The sequence below is a fragment of the Dendrobates tinctorius genome, unplaced genomic scaffold (assembly GCF_039654945.1).
Source record: "Dendrobates tinctorius isolate UK_male_01 unplaced genomic scaffold, ASM3965494v1 ptg000039l, whole genome shotgun sequence".
NCBI lineage: Eukaryota > Metazoa > Chordata > Amphibia > Anura > Dendrobatidae > Dendrobates > Dendrobates tinctorius.
Genome location: NW_027361707.1, coordinates 65,060,915 through 65,086,133, shown reverse-complemented (window position 1 = coordinate 65,086,133; position 25,219 = coordinate 65,060,915). Strand labels below are relative to the sequence as shown.

The following is a 25,219-nucleotide window of genomic DNA, read 5'->3' as shown; positions in this document are numbered from 1 at the left end:
CAGCAGTAGATCTCTGCAGTTCATCCAGAGTGATCATGGCCCTCCTGGCTGCATCTCTGATCAGTCTTCTCCTTGTTTGGGATGAAAGTTTCGAGGGACGGCCGGTTCTTGATAGATTTGCAGTGGTATGATACTCCTTCCATTTCAATCTGATCGCTTGCACAGTGCTCCTTGGGATGTTTAAGATTTTGGAAATCATTTTGTATCCAAATCCTGCTTTAAACTTCTCCACAACAGTATCACGGACCTGCCTGTTGTGTTCCTTGGTCTTCATGATACTCTCTGTGCTTCAAACAGAACCCTGAGACTATCACAGAGCAGGTGCATTCATATGGATATTTGATTACACAGTGGTGGATTATATTTATCATCATTACTAAAGGGGACAAATAATATTGCATGCCCCACTTTTCAGTTTTTGCATTTCCACAAAAATTTAAAATAACCAATAAATTTCGTTCAACTTCACAATTGTGTTCCACTTGTTATTGATTCTTCACCAAAAAAATTACATTTGGTATCTTTATGTTTGAAGCATGATCTGTGGGAAAAGGTTGAAAAGTTCCAGGGGGCCGAATACTTTTGCAAGGCACTGTAGCTATGTAGTATGTCATCTGACAAGTTGTAGATTGCCGTATCTGTACACAATCAGAAGCAATAGCAATATAGCTGTCATGAAGGTGTTAGAACTTTGGGCACTAACCAAGTCCCTAGAACTAGGGGCACCCTGGTCTATCTCTGTCCCTCAGATTACTCCTGAAGATGGAGACGCTGGGTTCTTGTGCCTTGCTATGCTCCTATATATACCCTGTTCTGTTCCTTCCCCCACCCAGGTTAGTGGGAAGCTGAAATGATAAGGAACACACTAACCAGACAAACAAGGGAAGACAGACAGGAATTGAATAAAATACTAACCATACAAAATACACTCACCAAACAACAGAGTGGGACACAGGAGAGTTAAAGGAAGGAGAAACCAAATAGCAGAGGATGAGGATGTGCACACAAACAAAACTCCAAGCAACAATCTTCTGAAAAATATCCAAACAATCTTTAAGCACTAACTCCAACCAAAACTACACCTCCAACTCCAGAAGCAGGAGGTGAGCATATATAGCAGAGGGGAGTGGCCACCAATGAACTTCTGAGACAATTCAAGTAGAAAACTTCTAGGAGCTTCAACTGAACAGGTTAACTCTTGCACTGCTAGCAAGGAAAAAAACTGCATTGTTTTATACAATAGTATTCTAACCATTGCAGGAGTGGGTGAAACCAGACACTGCAGCCTTCTGACCTCTCTCTGCCTTGGTATCCCAATGACAATAATGCTGTAGTTATTGTGATTCCCGTGTCTAGTAGAATGGCGCTACCCCAACAATCTGCACATGTCTGATAAAGGTCTGAACCAGGGCCAAAACATGAAAATATTTTAGATGTACTATCTGGAATTACTTAATTTCGATTAATAAATAAATAATTCATTGCTTCATGTTACCCTTGGAGTACTGAGTTGTTCAATATATTTATCATCGGTTCATAATACAGAATCAAAACTGCCATTAGTAATTGACTTTATCACAAGACCATCATCAGTACAAGCATAGGTCACTAGAACCACCATCAGTACATGAACACCACACCAAAACCACCAATAGTACATGAATAGTACATGAATAGAACACCAGGACCATCATCAGTACATGAATACCGCACTAGTATGAATTGCAATGTCAGGTCAACCACTGCAAAATAAACTGGTATCATACAAACCTACAACTCCCAGTATGTTCTTAGCAATGGTAAAATGATGTTTTGAGTTAGGCTATGTGCTCACGTTGTGGATTTTTATGAGAATCCACAACGTTTTTTCCACGCGTATTTTCACCAAATCTGCAATGTATTGCCCAACCAATGTAAATCAATGGGAATCCAGAATTGGCGTGCATATGCTGAAGAAAATTCCATGCGGATTCGCAGCATTATATTTTCCACAGCATGTCAATTCTTTTTGCGGATCTGCAGCGTTTCTGCACCCATTGACTTACATTGAGTCAGTCAAATCCACATCTAAACCGCAGGTGTAAAAAGGTCTGCGGATTAGCTGCGGATCTGCATGCCAAAAAGCTGCAGATAGGGAAGAGGAAGATTGTGTGGGTGGATAATATATGTGTGGGCAGAGAGTATGTGTGAGGGGAGAATATGTGCGTGACCATGTTTGTCTGCGAGTGTCTGTCTGTATGCGGGTGTGTGTGTGTCTGCAGGTGTGTGTGTCTGTCTGTGGGTATCTGTGTTTAGCCAGGTATTGTTTGATGGGACTACTACTCCCATTCTGCTATGTCTGGTGTCACGTATAACAGTGACTGCATGAGCTGATGATGTGATAGTAGTCCCATCATCTGTCCGACTGTGTTCAAGTGTAGAACAAAAAAAATCACATTCATACTCACCAACCACCTAAGTCCCCAATGCCCTCGATCTCCTGTAATAAAAATAAAATAATAAACCACCATAAATACTCCCTGGTCCTCCATAGTCCTAAATAACGAGTGCCCCACTGTGATCTCACATGTAGAACAGTCACATTGGGAGATGTGACCGCTCTACATGGCTCCGGTGATACAGTGACAGGAGGTATCCTCCTGCAGTATATCAATGTGCCGCCGTCAGAGAGGTCACCGGAGTTCATGCTGTCACTTGCGGCACCACTGCATGAGAAAATTCTCACATAGCAGTAGTGCCGTAAGTGAGAGCACAAACTCATGTGACCTCTCAGTGTATCACCGGAGCCGCGTAGAGCAATCACGTCTCCTGATCTGACTGTTCTACACGTGAGATCGTCATGGGACACTCGTTATTTAGGACTACATCGGACCAGGGAGTATTTGTGTTGGTTTATTATTTTATTTTTGTTGCAGGAGATCAAGGGCATTGGGGAATTATGCGATGAGGTAAGTATGGTTAATTAAGATTAATAAAGGAGTCTGTGTGATTATTTCAAATAAAGGACTTTATTCTGGGTGTCTGTCTTTATTTACCATATCACTGTAGGATTAGTAATGGATAGGTATCTTATAGACTCCTGTCCATTACTTAGCTGTGGGCTTGATGTCAATACAAATGTGACATCAACCCTACAAATATTGCCCCATTTGCCACTGCTACAGGGCAAGTGTGAAGAGCGGAAGCTAAGTGCCAGAATTGGTGCATCTATAAGATGAGCCATTTCTGTGGTGGCAGAGAGCTGATGTTTTTAGCCTGGGGGGCCAACATCCATGGCCCCTTTCCTGGCTATTAATATCAGCCCGCAGCTTCTGCCTAGCCTTTGCTGGTTCGATTTTATAGGGGGACCAAATGTCAATTTTTTGGGGGAGTTCCCCTGTAAAATAACCAGTGAAGGCTAAGCAAACATCTGTGAGCTAATATTAATAGCCTGGGAAGGGGGCATAGATATTGGCTCCTACCCAGAATATTAACATCAGCACTCAACCGTCGGGTTTCCATCTGCTGGTAATAAAAATTATGTGGGAGCCCACGCAATTTTTTTTAAATTTTTTTGTAAAATAAACAGATATTGCATTTGACCCAGGTTTTGTGTGTGTGTGTGCATCTTGCTGATCAATGGTATCCCGCATGCTGGCCAGCAGGAGACCAACAATCAAAAAAAGGCCCAGGACATTCCTGCACAATCAGCGATACCTGATGGGGGGCCGGTCGCTGATAGGTGTCACACACAGCGAGATAGCTGCAGAGGTCACTGTTGCGTCACAAAACTCATGACTCAGCAGCGATCTCGCTAGCGATCTCGCTTAAGGCCCCGTCACACTAAGCGAGATCGCTAGCGAGATCACTGCTGAGTCACAAGTATTGTGACGTAATAGCGATCTCACCAACGATATTATCGCTGTGTGTGACACGGAACAGCGGCCGGCCCCCCTGCCGGATATCGCTGATCGTGCCTGAAAGGTCTGGACTTTTTTTGGTCGCTCATGTCCCGCAGCGTAGCATGTATCGTCACGTTTCACACCTAGCCCAACGACCTCGTTAGTGACTCAGAAGCGAGACAAGGCGTGGATTTGCGTTCCCGTTTCCACGCCTCCCTCTGCTCCGATTGGTGGTCGCTACAGCGTCCTGATTGGCTTGCTTTTAAAAGAAGGTAACATAATAGCGCTTCAGTTCTTTGTTCCTGACCCGGGTGTGTCCTAGTTCAGATCCTGTGTGCGTTCAATGGCTGCGACTCCACATTGTCTCATCTGCTTTTACATCTGAATTCAACAAGGCCACCAATCTTGACGCAGTAGCGACCACCAATCAGAGCTGAGAGGGCGTGGAAAAAGGAACGCAATCCCCGCCTGCATAAATACAGCGTCACACAATACATCCCTCATCGAGCTGTGAATCGTCAAGAGAGCCTGCTATGTGACAGGGTCCCAACAACCGCCGACATAGTTACATAGGTCGCTACGGCACGCCAGATCGTTGCTCCGTTGTTAGGTACATTGGACTGTTTGACATCAAAATAACGACCACATAGCGATTCGGCAACAATCCCTGCCATGTCGTATCGTTGTCGGGAACGTTATAGCATCGCTATGTGTGACGGGACCTTTATTGTGACGGGATCTTTACTGTTCCCAGCCATTGTCAGACTACGGCTCATACAGGAACAACAATACTGATTACACTTGGTATCAGGAATAAACATGTGCACCCAGGTACCTCATAGATATTGACTTCTCTGATTGGAGTAATTATCATCCCTTTCTTCTCCTGTGTTCTTATCATCTTGATAACTTCTCACATCCACACCCATAGCTCATTTCTGCAGACTTCCCTCCTTGATGACATTCTGAATCATTTCCCAACACAGTGCCCTTAAAAGTAGCAGTGTCAAAATAATGTTCTCTGTATAAATATACTTGTTGTTACCCTGAATAAATAATTTGCCCTTACTGTGAATACTGCAGAAAATATGACTAATTATAGTGCATTGCCTCAACATCATCCAATTTTATGATCTAAAACTGCCACACTGCTGATCCATATTTATGCTGCCCCTTCTTTTATACCTCTTTCACATCTGCATAATGTACCCATCATACTATGACCTCAAATAAGCCCATGCCATCCCACTGTCTGCAATAAAAGTTGTTTATTTCTTTGGCTCCACAATGTAGCACTTACCATTAGAGCACTGATCTTGAGCAACCACTTCTGTGCAGCAGGGATGTTGGTAGCATGATTAGGTGATCTCATCATGCTGCTGCACATTTCCTCAAACCTGGAAGTGCCCATGAACTACTCATAACCTCAATTGCATTCACATCTGAAAAAGTGAATACAATTGAATGCAAAAAGCAGGGAGCCGACAATATACTTCTCTGAGATGACTGCTGGCTTAACAACCGGGCCAGATCCCACTCCTGAGAGACACCTTGGACCACCATCTGTGGTGATTGCTCATTTTCCCTCATGGCAGAAGCAGCCCTGAATACATATTAATTCAATTCTAGTAGCAGTAGAACCTATAGATTGTAATTTGTTCTTATGGTTATATGAATATATAACGGAGGCCAGGGGGTAGTCGTGACTGAGGGTGGCAGTACTAGCACACCCTGGCCCACCTTCACATAAACTCAATGTCCCTTCTGTTGTGCATTTGGTGGTTCACTTACTTGCACATCCGAGTCCACTCCGGTATGCTGGTGACTTCTTCCTTAAAGTACCAAGCATTGACAGTCAGAGTCCACATCCAGTTCCAACAAAACAATTTTACTCAGTTCTTTACACAGCACGACCAGTTTTGTCACATAAACAGCACAAGATTCTTCACAGAGCATAACCTTTCCTTTCCATGTGCTGCCCTTCACTCCTCCAGGAATATCGCAGGGTCATCCTGTCACTTTTGGTACCACAGCTTCATGACTGGTCAGACTAATCCGCTTCAGAAGTTCCCTGTCCGTTTCGCCCTGGATGTTTGGAATTGTTCCAACAAAGATAGCTGCTACCATCCTGATGCTGCCCTGTATTCCTCCATTACCGTGTGACCATCAGCTCATAGGCCCTGGACGGATGGGCTCCTTGCTTAATCGTTACGGGACTCAACTGTCCAAGCTCCTATCCCCTACTGAATAAATGCAGGAAGCTCCCTAACTTACACCCAGTTGGCCCCTCCTAGCTTAACTAAAATCTTTTTAGTCTATCTTATCCTATTATGCCCCCCTCTAGTGGGCTAATCTAAATACTACACTTTCCCTACAATTGTACCACCCAAGGAATACATATATATTTATAATACACTGCACATCAATATTATAATACATATGATCTGAAATTGTCATTCCACAGTTTTATGAGTGATTAAGTATAAAAAAAAATAAGCGCGGCCATCATTCAGGTGAAGGTTTTACTGAAGACTACACTCTGAATTGCACCCACTCAGCAACTAAATTTATAGGACAAGCTAAGACTTAAAAACCACTACCTATCTGGACATATTAAATATACTTTACATTTCACAGTAGAACATATTAAATACACCAGCTTCTCAGGGATGTAGAAACACGAGCAAGGGGAGTGGGGCACAAACTAGTCCTTGTACACCCCTTACAAATATTTAAATATGACCAGTCAAAATAAAATTATGACTGTGCCAGTGGACTGTAACAATTCCATTCAGAGAAATGATTATCTGTTCTTTTTTTTCAGCAGTCGCATGTTTCAGAAGCGGTGGGTAAAAGTGGATGGACTTTGCATTTCGTACTATCATAGCGACAGGGTAAGATTTTAGTCAAATCTACAGTACTTAATAGTGACATTGTATGTTTATTTAGTCTGTAATATAAATATACTAGCTTGGCACATGCAATATTTTCACACATTGGTCGTCGGGGGCACAGGCAATTTCAGAAAAAGCAAGCTGGTCAAATGTAAATGTATTTAATGAGCTGATGAACACAGACAGGTATTTATATATGTAGATTGGTAATACAATAAATTGTTTTGATAAGTTGAGGCCAAAAATGTTTTCCGGTTGAGATGCCACCTGCAGATCATTGTGTATTTCTGCAGGTTTATGAAAATGAATGTTTAAACTGTATTTAGTGATAAAATCGTGAATGAGTGGTTTGTTTGGCTGTTTTCTTGCTGAAGGGAGCAAGTTTACCTTTCAAATGGTGTATCGTGTGTGTGTTGGGCAAAATAATCCCCGAAAAAGCAGTGAATGTATACAAATGTGTTGGTAGTATGCTTTGGGGTACTGTGGTGCCACTTGCAGGTCATTTTTTCTTACTGCAGGTTTATGAATATTAATGTTTAAACTGTATTTTGTGATCAAATTGTGGATGTGTGGCTTGTTTGGCTATTTTCTTGCTGAAGTGGGCAAGTTTACCTTTCAAATGGTATATCATTTGTGTGTGTGGATGCAGTATGAACGGGGATACAAAGGAATCACCAAAAAACAGTGTTTAGACATAATAGAATAGATGACACATTAGGATTCAAAAGAAAAACTCTTCAAATGTCCAGTAGTGCAATAGTAATACATGCTTCTAGTGGTTTTCTTGTGTACTAATGTATCCTTTGAAATACTAGGATAATAGAGCTGTTTAATATGTGAACAAAACGTTTACTTTTGTTTTTCTTTCATCTCAGTGGCCATCATGACCTTAATATGATTTTGCGGCCGACACCATTAAGGCCTCTTTTACAGCATACTAGAATGCTGTTAAAAAAATCATACTATCCCCTTTGCAGATCCCAAAAAAAGACCCTTTATTATACGAACAGATGGTATGGTCCAGCCCGATGGACATCTTTGATCTTGATCCGGCTTCTCCTCTCTTCCTTCAATCACCATCTTCCTTCCCTGCTTTTTGTGAATGACGCATCCTACATCATCCACACAGTGTCCCCCAATCGTGCTCCTGCACAAGTTCACTTCTTTCTGTCATACCTAGGGCAGAGCAAAGTACTATAGTGCGCATGCGGAGGCAAAGGCCAAAGAGCACCTATGACCCAGAAGTAAAGCCATCGCATACGCACTACAGATCTTTGCTCTACTCTTTTCAAAGAGAAGTGAGCTTGCACAGGAGCACAATTGGGGGACACTGTGTGGATGATGTAGGACGCGTCATTCTCATGAAGTAGTGATGATGATGGCAATTAAAGGAAGGGAGGAGGCAATGGATAAAAAACAGAGATGCCTAAGGGTACTGTCACACTTAGCGATGTACCAGCGATCCCGACCAGCGATATGACGCGGTCAGGATCGCTGGTACATCGCTAAGTGGTCGCTAGTGAGCTGCCACACAGGCCGATCTCACTAGCGACATCGCTGGGGACGGGGGTCGCTACTTACCTGTCACACCAGGCGATCCTGCGTCCTACCGCCCGGCTCCACGCGTCGCTCATCGTCACAGCAGGAAGCGCCGCAGGAAGCTGACGACGAGAAACAGTCCAGCCTGTTCTCGCGTGATCAGCGATAACCAGCGGGGGAGCCGGTCGTAGGTAAGTATCAGACACAGCGATATCGCTAACAATATCGCTATAACGTCACTAGTTATAGCGATATTGCTAGCAATATCTCTTAGTGTGACAGGCCCTTTACAGACCAGATTGCACCATTTCTGAGTATAATTAAAGGTCTTTTGAAACCTGCAGAGAGGAATGATGACTTTTTTTTACACAATTCTAGTATGCTGTAAAAGAGGCCTTGATGGTGGTACGTTATAAGGAGTAAATCTGGTGACAGGTTCCCTTTAACAACTTCATGACCTTGGACTTAGGCCAGTTTCACATTTGCACTTTATAGCACAGCGACGGCCTGCGCACGGCCGCCGCTAAGCCCCGCCCCCTGCCGGCTCCCTGCCCGCCCCTTCCGGTCATCGCCGCCTACTAGCGCACATGGACGCTTGCGATCTGCGCACCCTATCTTTAGCATAGGGTGCGCAGATCGTGCGCTGGCCGTGTGCAAGCAGGATTTTGCCGTGTGCTGCGCACTTTTGAAGGTGCGCCGTGCGCACCGAAATGCAACATGCTGCGTTCGGCGCACACGGGCACACCTTCAAAAGTGCGCAGTGCACGGGAAAATCCTGCTAGCTCACGGCCAGCGCACGATCTGCGCACCCTATGCTAAAGATAGGGTCCGCAGATCGCAAGCGTCCATGTGCGCTAGTAGGCGGCGATGACCGGAAGGGGCGGGAAGGGAGCCGGCAGGGGGCAGGACTTAGCGGCGGCCATGCGCAGGCCGTCGCTGCCCTATAAAACGCAAATGTGAAACCGGCCTTACTAAGTTTATGGCTTGGAAATTCGGAGACATGTTGTCAGAAGTTTATAGACTAAAAGTGCAATTTACATTTTACTCAAAAATATACCTATAAAGAGAAAAATCAGACAAAAACTGAACATTTGAAATTGATCTCTAAAATTTTGCCAGAGCCATATATATATATATATATATATATATATATATATATAATATATAAAGCTCAAAGTGTGTATGTATGTGTGTATATGTGTGTGTGTATGTGTGTATGTCCGGGATAGGCATCCGCACCGTCGCAGCTACAGCCATAAAATTTGGCACCGTCACACGTCTGGACCCCAAGAGCGTCCTAAGCTATGTTGTGAGGCGAAATTTTAACCCCGTACGTTCCAATTCACCAAAAAATTTTGCCCCTATCTACATACTGGGGGGAAAAGTGTGTGCGCGTTAAGCCCCGCCCCTCATTGTGATGTCACAATGCCCCTATTTGCATACTGGGGAAGCAGTGTGTGCGTGTCAAGCCCTGCCCCTCATTATGATGTCACAATGGTTGCCATGGCGACGGTGATGTCATCATAGGTTGCAAGCCCTGCCACCGCTCATTATGATGTCATAATGGTTGACTATGGAATGGAGGATGTGTGATGAGTATATGGGCACTGGACTATGGGATGGAGGATATGTATGACAGGTATATGGGCACGGGACTATGGGATGGAGGATGTGTGATGGGTATATGGGCACTGGACTATGGGATGGAGGATATATATGATGGGTATATGGGCATGGGACTATGAGATGGGGGATATGTATGATGGGTATATGGGCACGGGACTATGGGATGGAGGATATATATGATGGGTATATGGGCATGGGACTATGAGATGAAGGATGTGTGATGGGTATATGGGCACTCGACTATGGGATGGCGAATATGTATGATGGGTATATGGGCATGGGACTATGAGATGAGAATATGTATGATGGGTATATGGGCACCGGACTATGGGATGGAGGATAAGTATGATGGGTATATGGGAACGGGACTATGGGATGGAGGATGTGTGATGGGTATATGGGCACTGGACTATGGGATGGAGGATATGTATGACGGGTATATGGGCACGGGACTATGGGATGGAGGATATGTATATGGGCACGGGACTATGGGATGGAGGATGTATGATGGGTATATGGGAACGGGACTATGGGATGAAGGATGTGTGATGGGTACATGGGAACGGGACTATGGGATGGCGGATATGTATATGGGCACGGGACTATGGGATGGAGGATATGTTTGACGGGTATATGGGCACGGGACTATGAGATGGCGGATATGTATGATGGGTATATGGGCATGGGACTATGAGATGAAGGATGTGTGATGGGTATATGATACAGGGAAGATGTATATCTTTGTACCGTGTTAGCCAGTAGATAGAAAAATATTCAGGATTGAGAGTCCTCAGTAGTTGATACCTTTTAATGGCTAACTGAAAAGATGGTAATACATTGCAAGCTTTCGAGACTACTCAGGTCTCTTCATCAGGCTAGACTAATACAAAATCTGAAGTCACATATTTATGCACAATACAGCCTAGAAAAAATGCAATAGATAAGACAAGTGACGTGAAGCAGAACTATCAATATGGGAGAGGGAGAAACATAAATATAAACATTGGACCAGTTCATAGATAAGGAGTCCGGATGTTTTATGGTCCTCTGATTGGGGTCTAGTTCTGTGTTGTGATGCCCCCACACGGTTTTAAAAGGAAATTCCTTAATTGATGTAAAAAGACATAAATCCATGCGACACATTCATTCCAGCACTGAGAGTGTCAAAGTTCATCATAAATTTGTACTCCCAAACTCGTCTCTCTCTCTGAGAATTGAAGTTACCTTTCAATACCAGTAATTTCATATCCACGCTGCTGTGATCAGGGATACAGAAATGTTTTGCCACAGGTAGATCCATTCTTTTTTCTCTTATTGTGTGACGATGAGCATTCATCCTTGTTCTAAGCTTTTGCCCTGTCTCCCCCACATACATACCCCCAGTTGGACATTTAGTACAAATAATTAAGTACACCACATTAGATGTAATGCAGCTGAAAGTACCTGCGATCTTGTAGTCCTGATGTGAGTTGGGGATCTTTATCTTGTCCGTGGTCATTATAAATGGACAGGTTTTACATTTTTTCTGGTTGCAAGGAAAGGTTCCTGCAGTTGTTGTAGAGGACAGGGAGCTTCTGAGCTAAGAAGCATCATTGTCAGAAGCTCCCTGTCCTCTACAACAACTGCAGGAACCTTTCCTTGCAACCAGAAAAAATGTAAAACCTGTCCATCTATAATGACCACAGACAAGGTAAAAATCCCCAACTCACATCAGGACTACAAGATCGCAGGTACTTTCAGCTGCATTACATCTAATGTGGTGTACTTAATTATTTGTACTAAATGTCCAACTGGGGGTATGTATGTGGGGGAGACAGGGCAAAAGCTTAGAACAAGGATGAATGCTCATCGTCACACAATAAGAGAAAAAAGAATGGATCTACCTGTGGCAAAACATTTCTGTATCCCTGATCACAGCAGCGTGGATATGAAATTACTGGTATTGAAAGGTAACTTCAATTCTCAGAGAGAGAGAGACGAGTTTGGGAGTACAAATTTATGATGAACTTTGACACTCTCAGTGCTGGAATGAATGTGTTGCATGGATTTATGTCTTTTTACATCAATTAAGGAATTTCCTTTTAAAACCGTGTGGGGGCATCACAACACAGAACTAGACCCCAATCAGAGGACCATAAAACATCCGGACTCCTTATCTATGAACTGGTCCAATGTTTATATTTATGTTTCTCCCTCTCCCATATTGATAGTTCTGCTTCACGTCATTTGTCTTATCTATTGCATTTTTTCTAGGCTGTATTGTGCATAAATATGTGAATCTTCAGATTTTGTATTAGTCTAGCCTGATGAAGAGACCTGAGTAGTCTCGAAAGCTTGCAATGTGTTACCATCTTTTCAGTTAGCCACTAAAAGGTATCAACTACTGAGGACTCTCAATCCTGATGGGTATATGGGCACTCGACTATGGGATGGAGGATATGTATGATGGGTATATGGGCACGAGACTATGGGATGGAGGATAATTATAATTTTCTATAACTAACCACAGTTAGTTACTATGCCCGGGCAGCGCCGGGCTCTTCAGCTAGTATATATATATATATATATATATATATATATATATAATTGCTAATCGGCTCTGTCACAGCTTCAGGCGATTGTGACAGAGCCGACCGCCATATTGGAACACCCAAGCAGGGGTGTATCTACCACGGTCGCAGCTGCTATGGGGCCAGGAGTGCTTAGGGGCCCGATCGCGGAGCTGCAACCGCTCATTGGCTGTGCAGCTCCTTGCTTTGATTGACTGCTAAGCTGCAATTGGCCTGACGCGATGGCTGCTCTGTGCGCACAGGACCTGTGATGAGGGCACAGGACTGGAGGAGTCAGGGGTCACATGATCAGGGGCCTCGGTGTGTGCAGGAATCTGCTGTGCTATTTGTCATGGTGCTGGATGAGGGTAAGTGTATATGTGGGGTCAGGAGGGGGTTACAGGGTGGATGTTGCAGAGCCATGTGTGCACAAGGTGTACAGTACGGAGTGGAGCCGTGTGTGTACGAGGTGTACGGAGCGCAGCTGTGTGTGTACGAAGTGAATGGAGCGCAGTCACGTATATATGAGGTGTATGGAGGGGAGCCGTGTGTATACAAGGTGCACGGAGCGGAGCTGTGTGTGTACGAGGTGTATGGAGCGGAGTCATGTGTGTATGGAGTGCAGCCGTGTGTGTATGAGGTGAGTGGAGGCGTGTGTACGAAGTGTATGGAGTGCAGCCATGTATGTACTGTACAAGGTGAGCGGAGCCATTTGTGTACAAAGTGGAGCTGCGTGTGTACACGGAGTACGGAGAGAAGCCACGTGTGTATGAGGTTGACGGAGCGGAGCCGCATGTGTATGAGGTGGATGGAGAGAAGCCGCGTGTGTATGAAGTGTACGGAGCGGAGCTGCGTGTGTACGAAGTGAGCGGAGCCATGTGTGTACGAAGCGGAGCCGTGTGTACGCGGTTTACGGAGAGAAGCCGCCTGTGTACGAAGTGTACGGAGCGGAGCCGCGTGTGTATGAGGTGGATGGAATGGAGCCGCATGTGTACGAGGTGGACGGAGAGACGCCGCATGTGTATGAAGTGTACGGAGCAAAGCCTCGTGTGTACGAGGTGGACGGAGAGGAGCCGCGTGTGTATGAGGTGAATGGAGAGGAGCCGTGTGTGTACGGAGCGGAGCCGCGCGTGTATGAGGTGTACAGAGTGGAGATGTGCGTGTATTTTGGCATGGCGGGCCCCATTAGAAAGTTCGCACTGGGGCCCATAACTTTGTAGTTATGCCACTGCACCCAAGTTATGGGTATTCCGATATGGTGGCCGGGATTCATATCCCCCACCCCGCCGGCTGAGCCAATGAGCATTACAGTGCGGGATTTGAATTCCCTGCCAAGCTGCGCCCCTAGCCTCAGTCAATGAGTGGCATGGGATTCAATACCCCCACCAAAATCGTGCGGCTCTGCTAATTGGCTGGGCCGCCGGCTGAGGCTTGGCGGGGGATTCAAATTCCGCACAGCACCGCTCATTGGCTCAGCTGGCGGGGCGGGGGATTACTTACTTACATACTTACCTGACCGGGAGGAGAATTGCTGCAGCGCTTCTCTTCTCAACGGAGACTGGGGCAGGAGTGCGGTGTTAGGAATGGCGGAACGCACTAAATAAAAATAAATAGTAAAGTGTGTTCACCGCTCGGGGTCCACCGTGCAGTAGGTGTAAACACTGCTGCTAAGTAGTGACAGACGAGCAATATGGCGGAAATGCACACGTGAGTTAAACATCACCCAAGTGCGCTAAGCAATCTGTTTGCTCACAGAGATGTCAGCAGAAGTAAACACAAAAGGCTCAGCCTGTTAACGTCACAGGTCTGAGGTAAATGCACACACGGTATCTGGTCACAGGAGCAGGACCCAAGGTAGAGGAGCTGCGTCCGTCTAGACTTACCGTGCGTGCGGCGTCACTACTGCGGACGCCAAAGAGGGCTGCAACTGCAGCGCAGCGTAGGACACTGCCGCTAGTCGACAAAGCAAGGAAACAGGCGTAATGTCGGACGCTAGCACTGTGGATGATGTTGTAGTGGCTTGAGGCTTGTCACGCGCTGGCGCTGACTCTAATCTATGTCCCTGTACACATTCGTAATATCAGAGGGAGGGGATCTTAATGAGTCATTCGCAGGTTCATACATCCATCATCATTCACACAGTAGCAACTAGAGACTATACTAGCGCATGGCCGAACGGTCATGCGCACTTTTTATAGCCGGGACCTTCCGGAAGCTTCCAGATCTCCGAGATGGACCAATGAGATCTGGAGCAGGACCTGGGCACATGACTCCTGATCTCCAATGGGAGATCGTCTCATGAGCATGCCCAGTAGTAGAACAGAGGGACTTAGTCTCTGGAGCGATCAGCTGCAAAGTAATCTCCTCTGCGGTAGATAGACAGCAGGAGACCGCAGAATGTGAGGCTCTGTATCCCTGCAGAGCAGATGCAGAAACCTGATGCCTAACATTACCCCCCTCCTAGGGCCCCCTCCCCTCTGAGCCTTCCAATCCACCACCTTGTGGCCATCAGAAGCATAGGCCTCAGACTCGTCCAAAGGCAAGTCTGATGTCCCGGCCGGTGACACGGAAAAACGCGACACGTGGAATGTATCAGAGGCAGCAAGATCGCCAGGTTTAAGAAGGGACATGTGGGAGACAACGGGAGAGGAAAAATCGCTAGGAGCAGAAGTTGAAGTGGAACGCCGCAGTGTGTCGGCGGGCGTCATCACTCTCTGTTTAAGGAAGCTGTTCCGAGCACAAAAGGCACGTGCCCGAATATACTTTTTAGTGTCTCGAGCCCTGTGCGGCCACCAATAAGACCCTGCCAGGAGTTTTGTCATCTGCATGTAGTCACAGTGACCATCTGCCCTGGACGTGTGTGCCCACGTGAGAACCTTCGGCCGAAGGCGAGGGGGGACAATGGTCTTGCCCGGCGGCACCGAGTTTGGCCATTGTGGGGCCCCGTTATCCTGGGGAACAGAGTGCTGACAGTGGTTATCGTGAGTGCTGCTTAGTGCCAGATGCGCCTCGAGACTGTCGCGCGACACATCCATGGTCCATGGGCTCTGGGAGTGAACACTCTGGCTCGGGTAATTCCAAAAAGGTTGGGAGCCGAAGTAACCTTCCGTCTGGTTTGAGCACGCTCCAGCCCGCGCTCTGAAAAACGGAGATCAATGAGGGTGGCAATGGCAATCAGCTCCTCCAGACTTACAGGCACCTCTCTGGTAGACAGAGCATCCTTAACTCCGCTAAACCTCTCCAAAACACAGGGATGAGGGCTTTATCAGACCACTCCAGCTCGGAAGCCAGTGTCCAAAAACGAACGGCATACTGGCTGACCGAGAGAGATCCCTGAGTTAATGCAAGTAGCTGAAGAGAGGTATCGTGCATGACCCATGGTCCCAAGAAGACCTGCTTGATAGATGTTAAGAACTGAGTAGCGGTCCGAACCTCTGGGTCACCATGCTCCCATAGTGGCGTGGCCCACTCCAATGCCCTGCCCGACAGAAGGGAAACAATAAACCCCACCTTAGCCCGTTCTGTAGGGAATCACGCAGCCAGTAACTCCAGCTGGATAGAGCACTGGCTCATGAAACCCCTACAGGAGGCACCATCACCAGAAAATTTATCGGGCAACGGGAGGCGGGAAACTGTCAGTGCAGGGGAGGACGTGGACATACGTGAAACCGCCTCTGCGATTGCCTGTACAGCAGCCTCAGTAGACTTCGCAGCTGAGATAGCACTCTCAAGAGTAGCCAACTGGCCCTCTAGCTGCCGAATGTACTGTAGGAGTTGCTGCTGATCTGCCATTACTAGCCTGACCCTGGCGCTAGTATAATGTTAGGAACAGCGGAATGCACTAAATAAAAATAAATAATAAAGTGCGTTCGCCACTCAGGGTCCACTGCGCAGTAGGTGTAAGCACTGCTGCTTAGTAGTGACAGACGAGCAATATGGCGGAAATACACACGCGGGTTGAATGTCACTCAAGTGCGCTAAGCAATCTCTGTTTGCTCACAGAAATGTCAGCAGAGGTAAACACAAAAGGTTGAGCCTGATAGCATCACAAGTCTCAGGTAAATGCACACATGGTATCTGGTCATAGAAGACAGAGGCACTGCGTCAGTCTAGACCTACCGTGCATGCGGCGTCGCTACTGCGGACGCCAAAGAGGGCTGCAACTGCAGCGCGGCGTAGGACACTGCCGCTAGCCGACAAAGCAAGGAAGCAGGCGCAATGTCGGATGCTAGCACTGTGGATGATGCTGTAGTGGCTTGAGGCTTGCCACACTCTGACGCTGACTCTAATCTATGTCCCTGTACACATTCGTAATATCAGAGGGAGGGGATCTTAATGAGTCATTCGCAGGTTCATACATCCGCCATCATTCACACAGTAGCAACTAGAGACTATACTAGCGCATGGCCGAACGGTCATGCGCGCTTTTTATAGCTGGGACCTTCCGGAAGCTTCCAGATCTCCGAGATGGACCAATGAGATCTGGAGCAGGACCTGGGCACATGACTCCCGATCTCCAATGGGAGATCGTCTCGTGAGCATGCCCAGTAGGAGAACAGAGGGACTTAGTCTCTGGAGCGATCTGCTGCAAAGTAATCTCCTCTGTGGTAGATAGACAGCAGGAGACCGCAGAATGTGCGGCTCTGGATTCCTGCAGGGCAGATGCAGAAACCTGACGCCTAACATGCGATGTCGATATCGTGCATGCGCATAGCGCTCTCCAGCGTCATTTTACTGAAGACACTTTTGCAGTGTGCCTTCAGCAATATGGCGCCAGACAGCACGGTATGGGCATGCACATAGTCCGGCGCTCCTCCCCCAGCCTCCGGCAGAATGGGACAGCACTGGAGCACAGGGAAGAAAGATGAGTATAAATGTTTTTTTGTATGTGTGCAGTTTAATAAGGGTGAGAGGGCCATACATATCAGGATAGGGGGGTGGGAGGTACAGTAGTATGCATACTGGGATAGGGGGTGAGGGGACCTTGCATATCAGATTGGGGGTGAGAGGACCATGCATACCAGGATTAGGGGGTGAGGGGACCATGCATACCAGGATTGAAGGGTGAGGGGATCATGAATACCAGTATTGAGTGGTGAGGGGACCATACATTCCATGATAGATATGAAGGGGTACCATGCATACCAGGAGTGGGGGGTAAGAGGACCATGCATACCAGGATAAGGGGGTGAGAGGATCATGCATACCAGGATAAGGGGGTGAGAGGACCATGCATACCAGGATAGGGGGTGAGGGGACCATGCATGCCAGGATATGGAGGTGAGAGGACCATGCATATCAGGATAGGAGGGTGAGCAGGCCATGCATACCAGGAAAGGGGGGTGAGAGGACCATGCATACCAGGATAGGAGGGTGAGAGAAACATGCATACCAGGATAGGGGAGTGAGAGGGCCATGCATACCAGGAAAGGGGGGGTGAGGGGACCATGCATATCAGGATAGAGGGGTGAGAGGGCCATGCATACCAGGAAAGGGGGGGGTGAGGGGACCATGCATACCAGGATAGGGGGGTGAGAGGACCATGCATACCAGGATAGGGGGGTGAGAGGACCATGTATGCATTCAAATCCCACGCGGCACTGCTCATTGGCTCAGCCTGTGGGGCGGGGGATTTGAATCCCACGCCAAAGCCGTGCGGCACCACTCATTGGCTGAGCCACCCGCCAGCGGATGTTCATTTCACCGCACTCCAGATGTAAAAGCATCGGGCACATTTCTAGTAGGTATATAAATACATACATGCATGTTTTGAAGAATATTTTGTTTGAAAATGATTTGTAAATGGTAAAACCTCATGTTAAAATCGCATTACAATCAGATAGCAATCGCACTGCATTCTGATGTAAATCGAATTCTAGGTGTGAAAAATCGGATTGCACTCGCATTAAAAACGCATGACACTCGTCCAACTCTCCTGCATCTAAATTGGACTGATTTTTAAATTGCTAGTGAGTCTCCAGCCTTAGATGGAAACCGTGATGTAGGTGCTCAGCATAGAGCGTTTCATAAATGTGATCCAAAATGTTATGTAAAATGTTCCCAATAAAAGCTTCAACTTCACCCCCCAAAAAAGCAAGCCCTCACTCAGGTCCGTCATTTTTCACTGGAAATATAGGGGCTTCCACGTTACTGGTAGTACAAAGGCTCTGGAAAAGCAAAATGGCAATTCAGCAAATTCAGCAAATTCTCTTTACTCCAAATGCCACTCTCGCTTCTGAGCCCCAGTGTGCCTAAACCACATTTAGCGGCCACATGTTTGGCATTTCTGTAGTGAGCCCGCCTGATTTACAGGTGCATGTCTCCAGAAGCATGAGCTGGACATAATGTACTGGTCACGCCAGCAACATTCACTGCTGCTTGTTTCTAGAAAACACCCATGGAGTCAAAATCATCACAATACCTGTAGGAAAATTCCAAAAGTGTATCATTTCCAAAATGAGATCATTTGAACTAGGATTCTGCTCTTCTAGTACTTAGGGGCTCTTTCTATGGAGTCCACAAACTATTCTAGGAAAATCTGCGCTCCAGGAGGGAAATAGCGTTCCTTCCCTCCCGAGTCTTGCTGTGTGACTAAGCAGTACTGTACAGACATTTGGGGTATTTGTACATTGAGCAGGAATTGTGGGACAAATTTTGGTGCCATTTTACCCATTTCCCAGTGTAAAAATTTAAAATCTGGAGCTAAAGCAAAAATTTTGTGGTAAAGATGTAATTAAATTTTTCTTCACTGCCCAATGGTATAAAATACTGTGTCAATATGATCTCTGTATCCCTAGATTAATTCATTGGGAGGTGCAGTTTGTAAAATGGGGACTCTTGTAGGTGGTTCTGCTGTCCTGGCACCTCCGGGGCTCTATCAATGTGACATCCAGCATAACTCAAATATGGCGATTCTTCCCTTCTGCTCTTTGCACTGTGCCTCAAAAGTAGTTTTTGACCACAGATGGGGTATCAGCGAACTCAGTAAAAATTGCAAAACAAATCTTGAGGTCCATTCTCTCCTGCTATCCTTGTGAAAATTTTCAAAGATTATCTTAAAATTCTGTGAAACAACTTTGGTTTCAAGGTGATCAGCGCACATCTAGATAAATTCATTGAGGGATTTAGTTTTCGATCTGGGGTCACTTGTGGGGGTTTTCCACTGTTTAGACATATCGGAATTCTTCAAACGCAACATGACATCGGCAGGCTATTCCATTAAAGTCTGAGTTCCAAAACCTCACTCCTTTTCTGAAACTCGTTGTGTGCCCAAACAGTAGTTTTCCACCATATATGGGGTATCTGCCTACTCAGGAGAAATCGCACAACAAGTTTTGGAGTCTTTTTTTCTGTTCCCCTTGCAAAAAAAAAAAAAAATTTGGATCTAAAATAATTTTTTTGTGTGGAAAAAAAGTTAAATTTTCATTTTTTCCTTCCACATTTCAAAAATTCCTGTGACGCATTGGAAGAGTTAATAAACTTCTTGAATGTACTTTTGAGCACCCTTTTTTAGAATTTTTTCACTTTTGGGTATTTCTGTCATATAGATTCCTTAAAGTCACTTTAAACAAATGTGGTCCTTAAAAAAATGGTTTTGTAAATTTTGTTGGAAAAAAGAGAAAACGCTAGTCAACTTTTAACCCCTCTATGTTCCTAACATAAGAAAAAATCAAAAATTATGCTGTTGTGAAGAAGACATGCATGAAATGTCATTTATTAATTATTTTTGTGACATAAATCTCTGATTTAAGGGTATAAAAATTAGAAGTTTGCAAATTGCAAAATTTTAGATAACTTTCTGTTTTTTTCACAAATAAGTGCAAGTCATAATGAAGAAATTTTAACACTGCCATGAAGTACAATATGTCATGAAGTACAATATGTCATGAAAAATCTATATCAGAATCAGTGGGATCCATTTATGCATTCCAGAGTTATTACCCTATACATTGACACTGGTCAGAATGGTAAAATTTGGCCTGGTCATAAAGGTGAAAACAGGCTTGGGGGTGAAGGGGTTGGGGGTGAAGATCCTCAATGAGATCTGTGTCCGGCCCATAGATCTTAACAGCTCAATTGTGTTTAATAAAAATATTGATTTCTTTGGAATAAGCCATCGGATCACTGATGTCAAGGTATCATTTTATTCAACTTTCAATGACCTACACGCCCATATAGCCGGCTCAGGAGGACTGATCCTTCTGACATAATATCATTATATATTAAACTTGGCATATGTACATACTAAAAAATTCAAGTCTTAAGCATAATTATCTTGTCGTCAGACCCTATTGACTAAAAACAAGTCAATACTAAAACTTACCTTTTTAAACCTATAAACATCCTTGAAAAATTAAAAATTGACCTATTTCTCAATTACTGGCATTAATTACACCGATTGTTTGGTCATTTCAGTTAATGCAAAATGCACTCAGGATTTGGAAGGCATCATGCTTACAAATCAGATCGAGTGAGCAACAGATATTGGATAAAGGATGAATTGGACACATAGCCGCCATTAAAGGAAATTGGTAGTTGGCAGATAAGGGCATTAAGAACGGAAAAGAAAAGTAAAGAAAATTGGCAGTTTGGGTATAAATCAATGGGTGGATATTGTATTACTCTAATGGGATTGGATTAAACAGTAAAAGTGAATTAGGATTTCTTTTTATAGCACTATGAGCAATATATCAGAAAAGTAGTGGTCACTGGTATTACTGCACATAAACCATCAGTATTAGTCTAAGTTGGAAACAGACTTTATTTAATTAGCTCCATTACCACAAACCACAAGTTATGGCCGTGATCCTACCGAAGAATTTCCTCTATAAAATTATTGTAATTGGTTGTAGAAAATATAAACATATACAGTGGGAGAAAAAAGTATTTAGTCAGCCACCAATTGTGCAAGTTCTCCCACTTAAGATGAGAGAGGCCTGTAACTGACATCATAGGTAGACCACAACTATGAGAATCAAAATGAGAAAACAAATCGAGAAAATCACCTTGTCTGATTTGGCAAGATTTACTTTGCAAATTATGGTGGAAAATAAGTATTTGGTCATTAACAAAAGTTCATCTCAATATTTTGTTATATATCCTTTGTTGGCAATGACAGAGATCAAACGTTTTCTGTAAGTCTTCACAAGGTTGGCACACACTGTTGGTGGTATGTTGGCTCATTCCTTCATGCAGATCTCCTCTAGAGCAGTGATCTTTTGGGCCTGTCGCTGGGCAACAATAGACTTTCAAATCCCTCCAAAGGTTTTCTATGGGGTTGAGATCTGGAGAGTGGCTAGTTCACTGCAGGACCTTCATATGCTTTTTACAAAGCCACTCCTTTGTTTCTCTGGCAGTGTGTTTGGAATCATTATCATGCTGAAAGACCCATCCACGTTTCATCTTCAATGCCCTTGCTGATGGAAGGAGGTTTGCGCTCAAAATCTCATGATGCATGTCCCCATTCATTCTTTCATGTATATGGATCAGTCGTCCTGGTCCCTTTGCAGAGAAACAGCCCCAAAGCATGATGTTGCCACCCCATGCAGGTATGGTGTTCTTTGCATGCAACTGTCACGGAGTGACTGGCTCAGTGTGACATGATCCACCAATTGTTCAGTCACTAGATCAGAGGTCCCCAATGTTAGTCCTCGAGGGCTGAATCAGTGCAGGTTTTCAGGATCTCCTTAGTATTGCACATTAGGTAATGATTCCAATCCATGTGCAATAGTAAGGAAATCCTGAAAACCTGCACTGGTTCAGCCCTCGAGGACTGACATTGGGGACCTCTGCACTAGATGGTAAAACAAAAAACACTCCAAGTGACACCAGGGAAACTTTAACAATGGTGGGTCATGCGATAGGGAATGGGGAAAATAGGCACCTCCTGCTCTCTCCTAAGGATGTGCCCTGATCTCCCTGACATTCCTATACAGGTTTTTTCAGACAGAACCGTTAGCACAACCCAGAGTAGTGGTGCACAAGTAGGTTCCAACTCCGTGAATATATAGCATATGAACTTGGCACACACTTGTGTGCCAAGTTCATATGCTATATAGGTCTTTTCAACCTGTCGCCGAGCAGGATACCTTAGTCCTCACTTGCACTGCACCTATCCCTAAGTAGGGAATTGGCAAGTGAGGACACTGGTCCCACCGCTGCACTAATACAACACAAGGTAAGGTAAGACAAACACCACAGGGAAAAGGAAACAGAAAACAACACTTAGCTTTCTTTGCTGCAATGCACCTCACAGCAGAGTAAGGCACCAGATCACAGCAATCAGCTGAAGCATCACTGCACCAGCAACCTCATGTCTTCAGCATGGTTGGAATCCAAAAGGACCTGTATCACCAACAGTAAGCTGATGCATCAGGTGACCTTATAAAGGAAGGTGGGAGTGGTCACCACCTGCATCAGCAAATTCAGCAGCAATGTCATTACACCAGCAGCCACTGGGGGGAAAAACTGACATTAACCCACGATGGCCTGAAAGGAAAAAAGTTTTAATATGAAAATGCCAAATCTGCCACTGATTCAAAAATGGATCGTGACAGCAACTCAGCATTCTGTCTACTCCAAACATGATGAGTTTTGTTTCTACCAAACAGTTCTACTTTGGTTTCATCAGACGATATGACATTCTTCAAATACTCTTCTGGATAATCCAAATGCTCTCTAGCAAACTTCAGATGGGCCCGGACATGTACTGGCTTAAACAGGGGGATACATCTGGCACTGCAGAATCTGAGTCCCTGGTGGCGTAGTGTGTTACTGATGGTAGCCTTTGTTCGGTTGTCCCAGCTTTATGCAGGTCATTCACTTGGTCCCCCCATGTGGTTCTGGGATTTTTGCTCACGGTTCTTGTGATCATTTTGACCCCACGGGGTGAGATCTTGCATGGAGCCCCAGTTCGAGGGAGATTATCAGTAATCTTGTATGTCTTCCATTTTCTTAGTAATGCTCCCACTGTTGATTTCATCACACCAAGCTGCTTGCCTATTGCAGATTCAGTCTTCCCAGCCTGGTGCAGGGATACAATTTTGTTTCTGGTGTCCTTTGACAGCTCTTTGGTCTTCATCATAGTGGAGTTTGGAATGTGACTGTTTGAGTTTGTGGACAGGTGCCTTTTATATGGATAACAAGTTCAGACAGGTGCCATTACTATAGGTAATGAGTGGAGGACAGAGGAGCCTCTTAAAGAAGAAGTTACAGGTCTGTGAGAGACAGAAATGTTGCATGTTTTTAGGTGACCAAATACTTATTTTCCACCAAAATTTGCAAGATAAATCTTGCCAATCAGACAAGGCTATATTCTGGATTTTTTTTCTCATTTTGACTCTCATGGTTGTGGTCTACCTATGATGTCAATTACAGGCCTCTCTCATCTTTTTAAGCGGGAGAACTTGCACAATTGATGGCTGACTAAATACTTTTTTTGCCCACTGTATATATAAAATTTCAGACCGTTAAACGAGCACCAATTAATTAGATCCTATTCATTTGTTGCTTTTTTACTGGCCTCTTCATTCACGCTGACTATGAATGATGAGGATAGAATGATCAGTAATACACCCATCCTGTCTCCATGCAGTATCATCTCATCTGGCAAACGTCTTGTCTTCACTGGGCATTACTGTTGAGAACGACACCATCACCTGATGAATGAGCATTATGCTAGTTCATTGGGTGATTACAAAAAACGCTTGTTTACACTATTAGGCATACTGTGTCCCTGATTCGTCAAAGTGATTTTGTGAGAAATCTGTCGTAAGAAACATTGTGAAATTTTTGAATAATGTGAAGTTGCACAAAAACTTTGCGAACTTTTGGCGTGTAACTTTTTAAGCAAGATTTCACACCAGGTGGAATGGGGCAGGATGGGATGTGGATTAATTTATTCTAATTCATCTTCCTCCAGTCTCTGAAGATTTGTATATTTCACACTCCTATTCCGCAACACTTTGCAGACATCAAAATTGCAGTCTATGTTGGGGTTCACAATCTAAATTTCCAATCAGTATGTCTTTTTGAGCGTGAGAGGAAACCACCTCCAAGAAAATAGTACCTCCAACTGATCAGAGTCTGAATAGCATAATTGGATTGTTTTTCTTGGATGGAGACAAAATGGTCATGTGACCCTAGCCTAATAGCGAAAATGATTGACATGTGAAATTTCAACATTCCCAATCTTTTTGTTCTTTGGGGAAGTAAGCTTCTGCCAGAGAACATATACACGATCAGCCAAGCATGCATGTAAATAGGGAAGTTGAAAGACTAGTTGTTAGTTGAACAACCTTTTAACTGGCAGCAGACTATATACTGTATACTTTTACAGAGAGTTTTTATTTTATTGTTCACTTAGTTCCGGAATGTAAAATTTTGCAACTATTTAAACAGTCTTCATTAAAATATATTCTACCTTGTTGCTGCTGCGGTAAGTCTTTAAGTATTTTGTCTAGGTCAACACTTCTGCAAAACCGTTACAAATCCATCAAAGCTCTTGCTCGTGCTGATGGCTCTCTGCTCTCTTCTCCATTTTTACAGCGTTATATATATCAGAAGGGATAGAGAGAGGTTGTTTATATATCTGCAGTGGAAAGGGGAGAAAGTTTCTAAATTGTTATGGAGTCCAGAGAAAACAGGCTATAGACAAGGAGGAAAGCACATGGGGAGAAAATAAATGCAGTTCTAGAGCTCTGCCGATACATGTGAGTAAGTGAAGGCAGCA

The 25,219-nt window shown here is 44.8% G+C and overlaps 1 protein-coding gene across 3 annotated transcripts in view; it reads left to right on the top strand.

The window, feature by feature from the left end:
* ARAP2 (ArfGAP with RhoGAP domain, ankyrin repeat and PH domain 2) overlaps nucleotides 1-25,219 on the top strand; it is a 453,511-nt gene that overhangs the window by 77,440 nt on the left and 350,852 nt on the right. For 2 of the 3 annotated variants that reach the window (XM_073574724.1, XM_073574723.1), the window contains exon 7: nucleotides 6,706-6,775. In XM_073574724.1, coding sequence (XP_073430825.1) covers nucleotides 6,706-6,775 — 70 coding nt within the window. The remainder of the gene's footprint in view (nucleotides 1-6,705; nucleotides 6,776-25,219) is intronic. The other variant, XM_073574725.1, reaches the window with a different exon arrangement.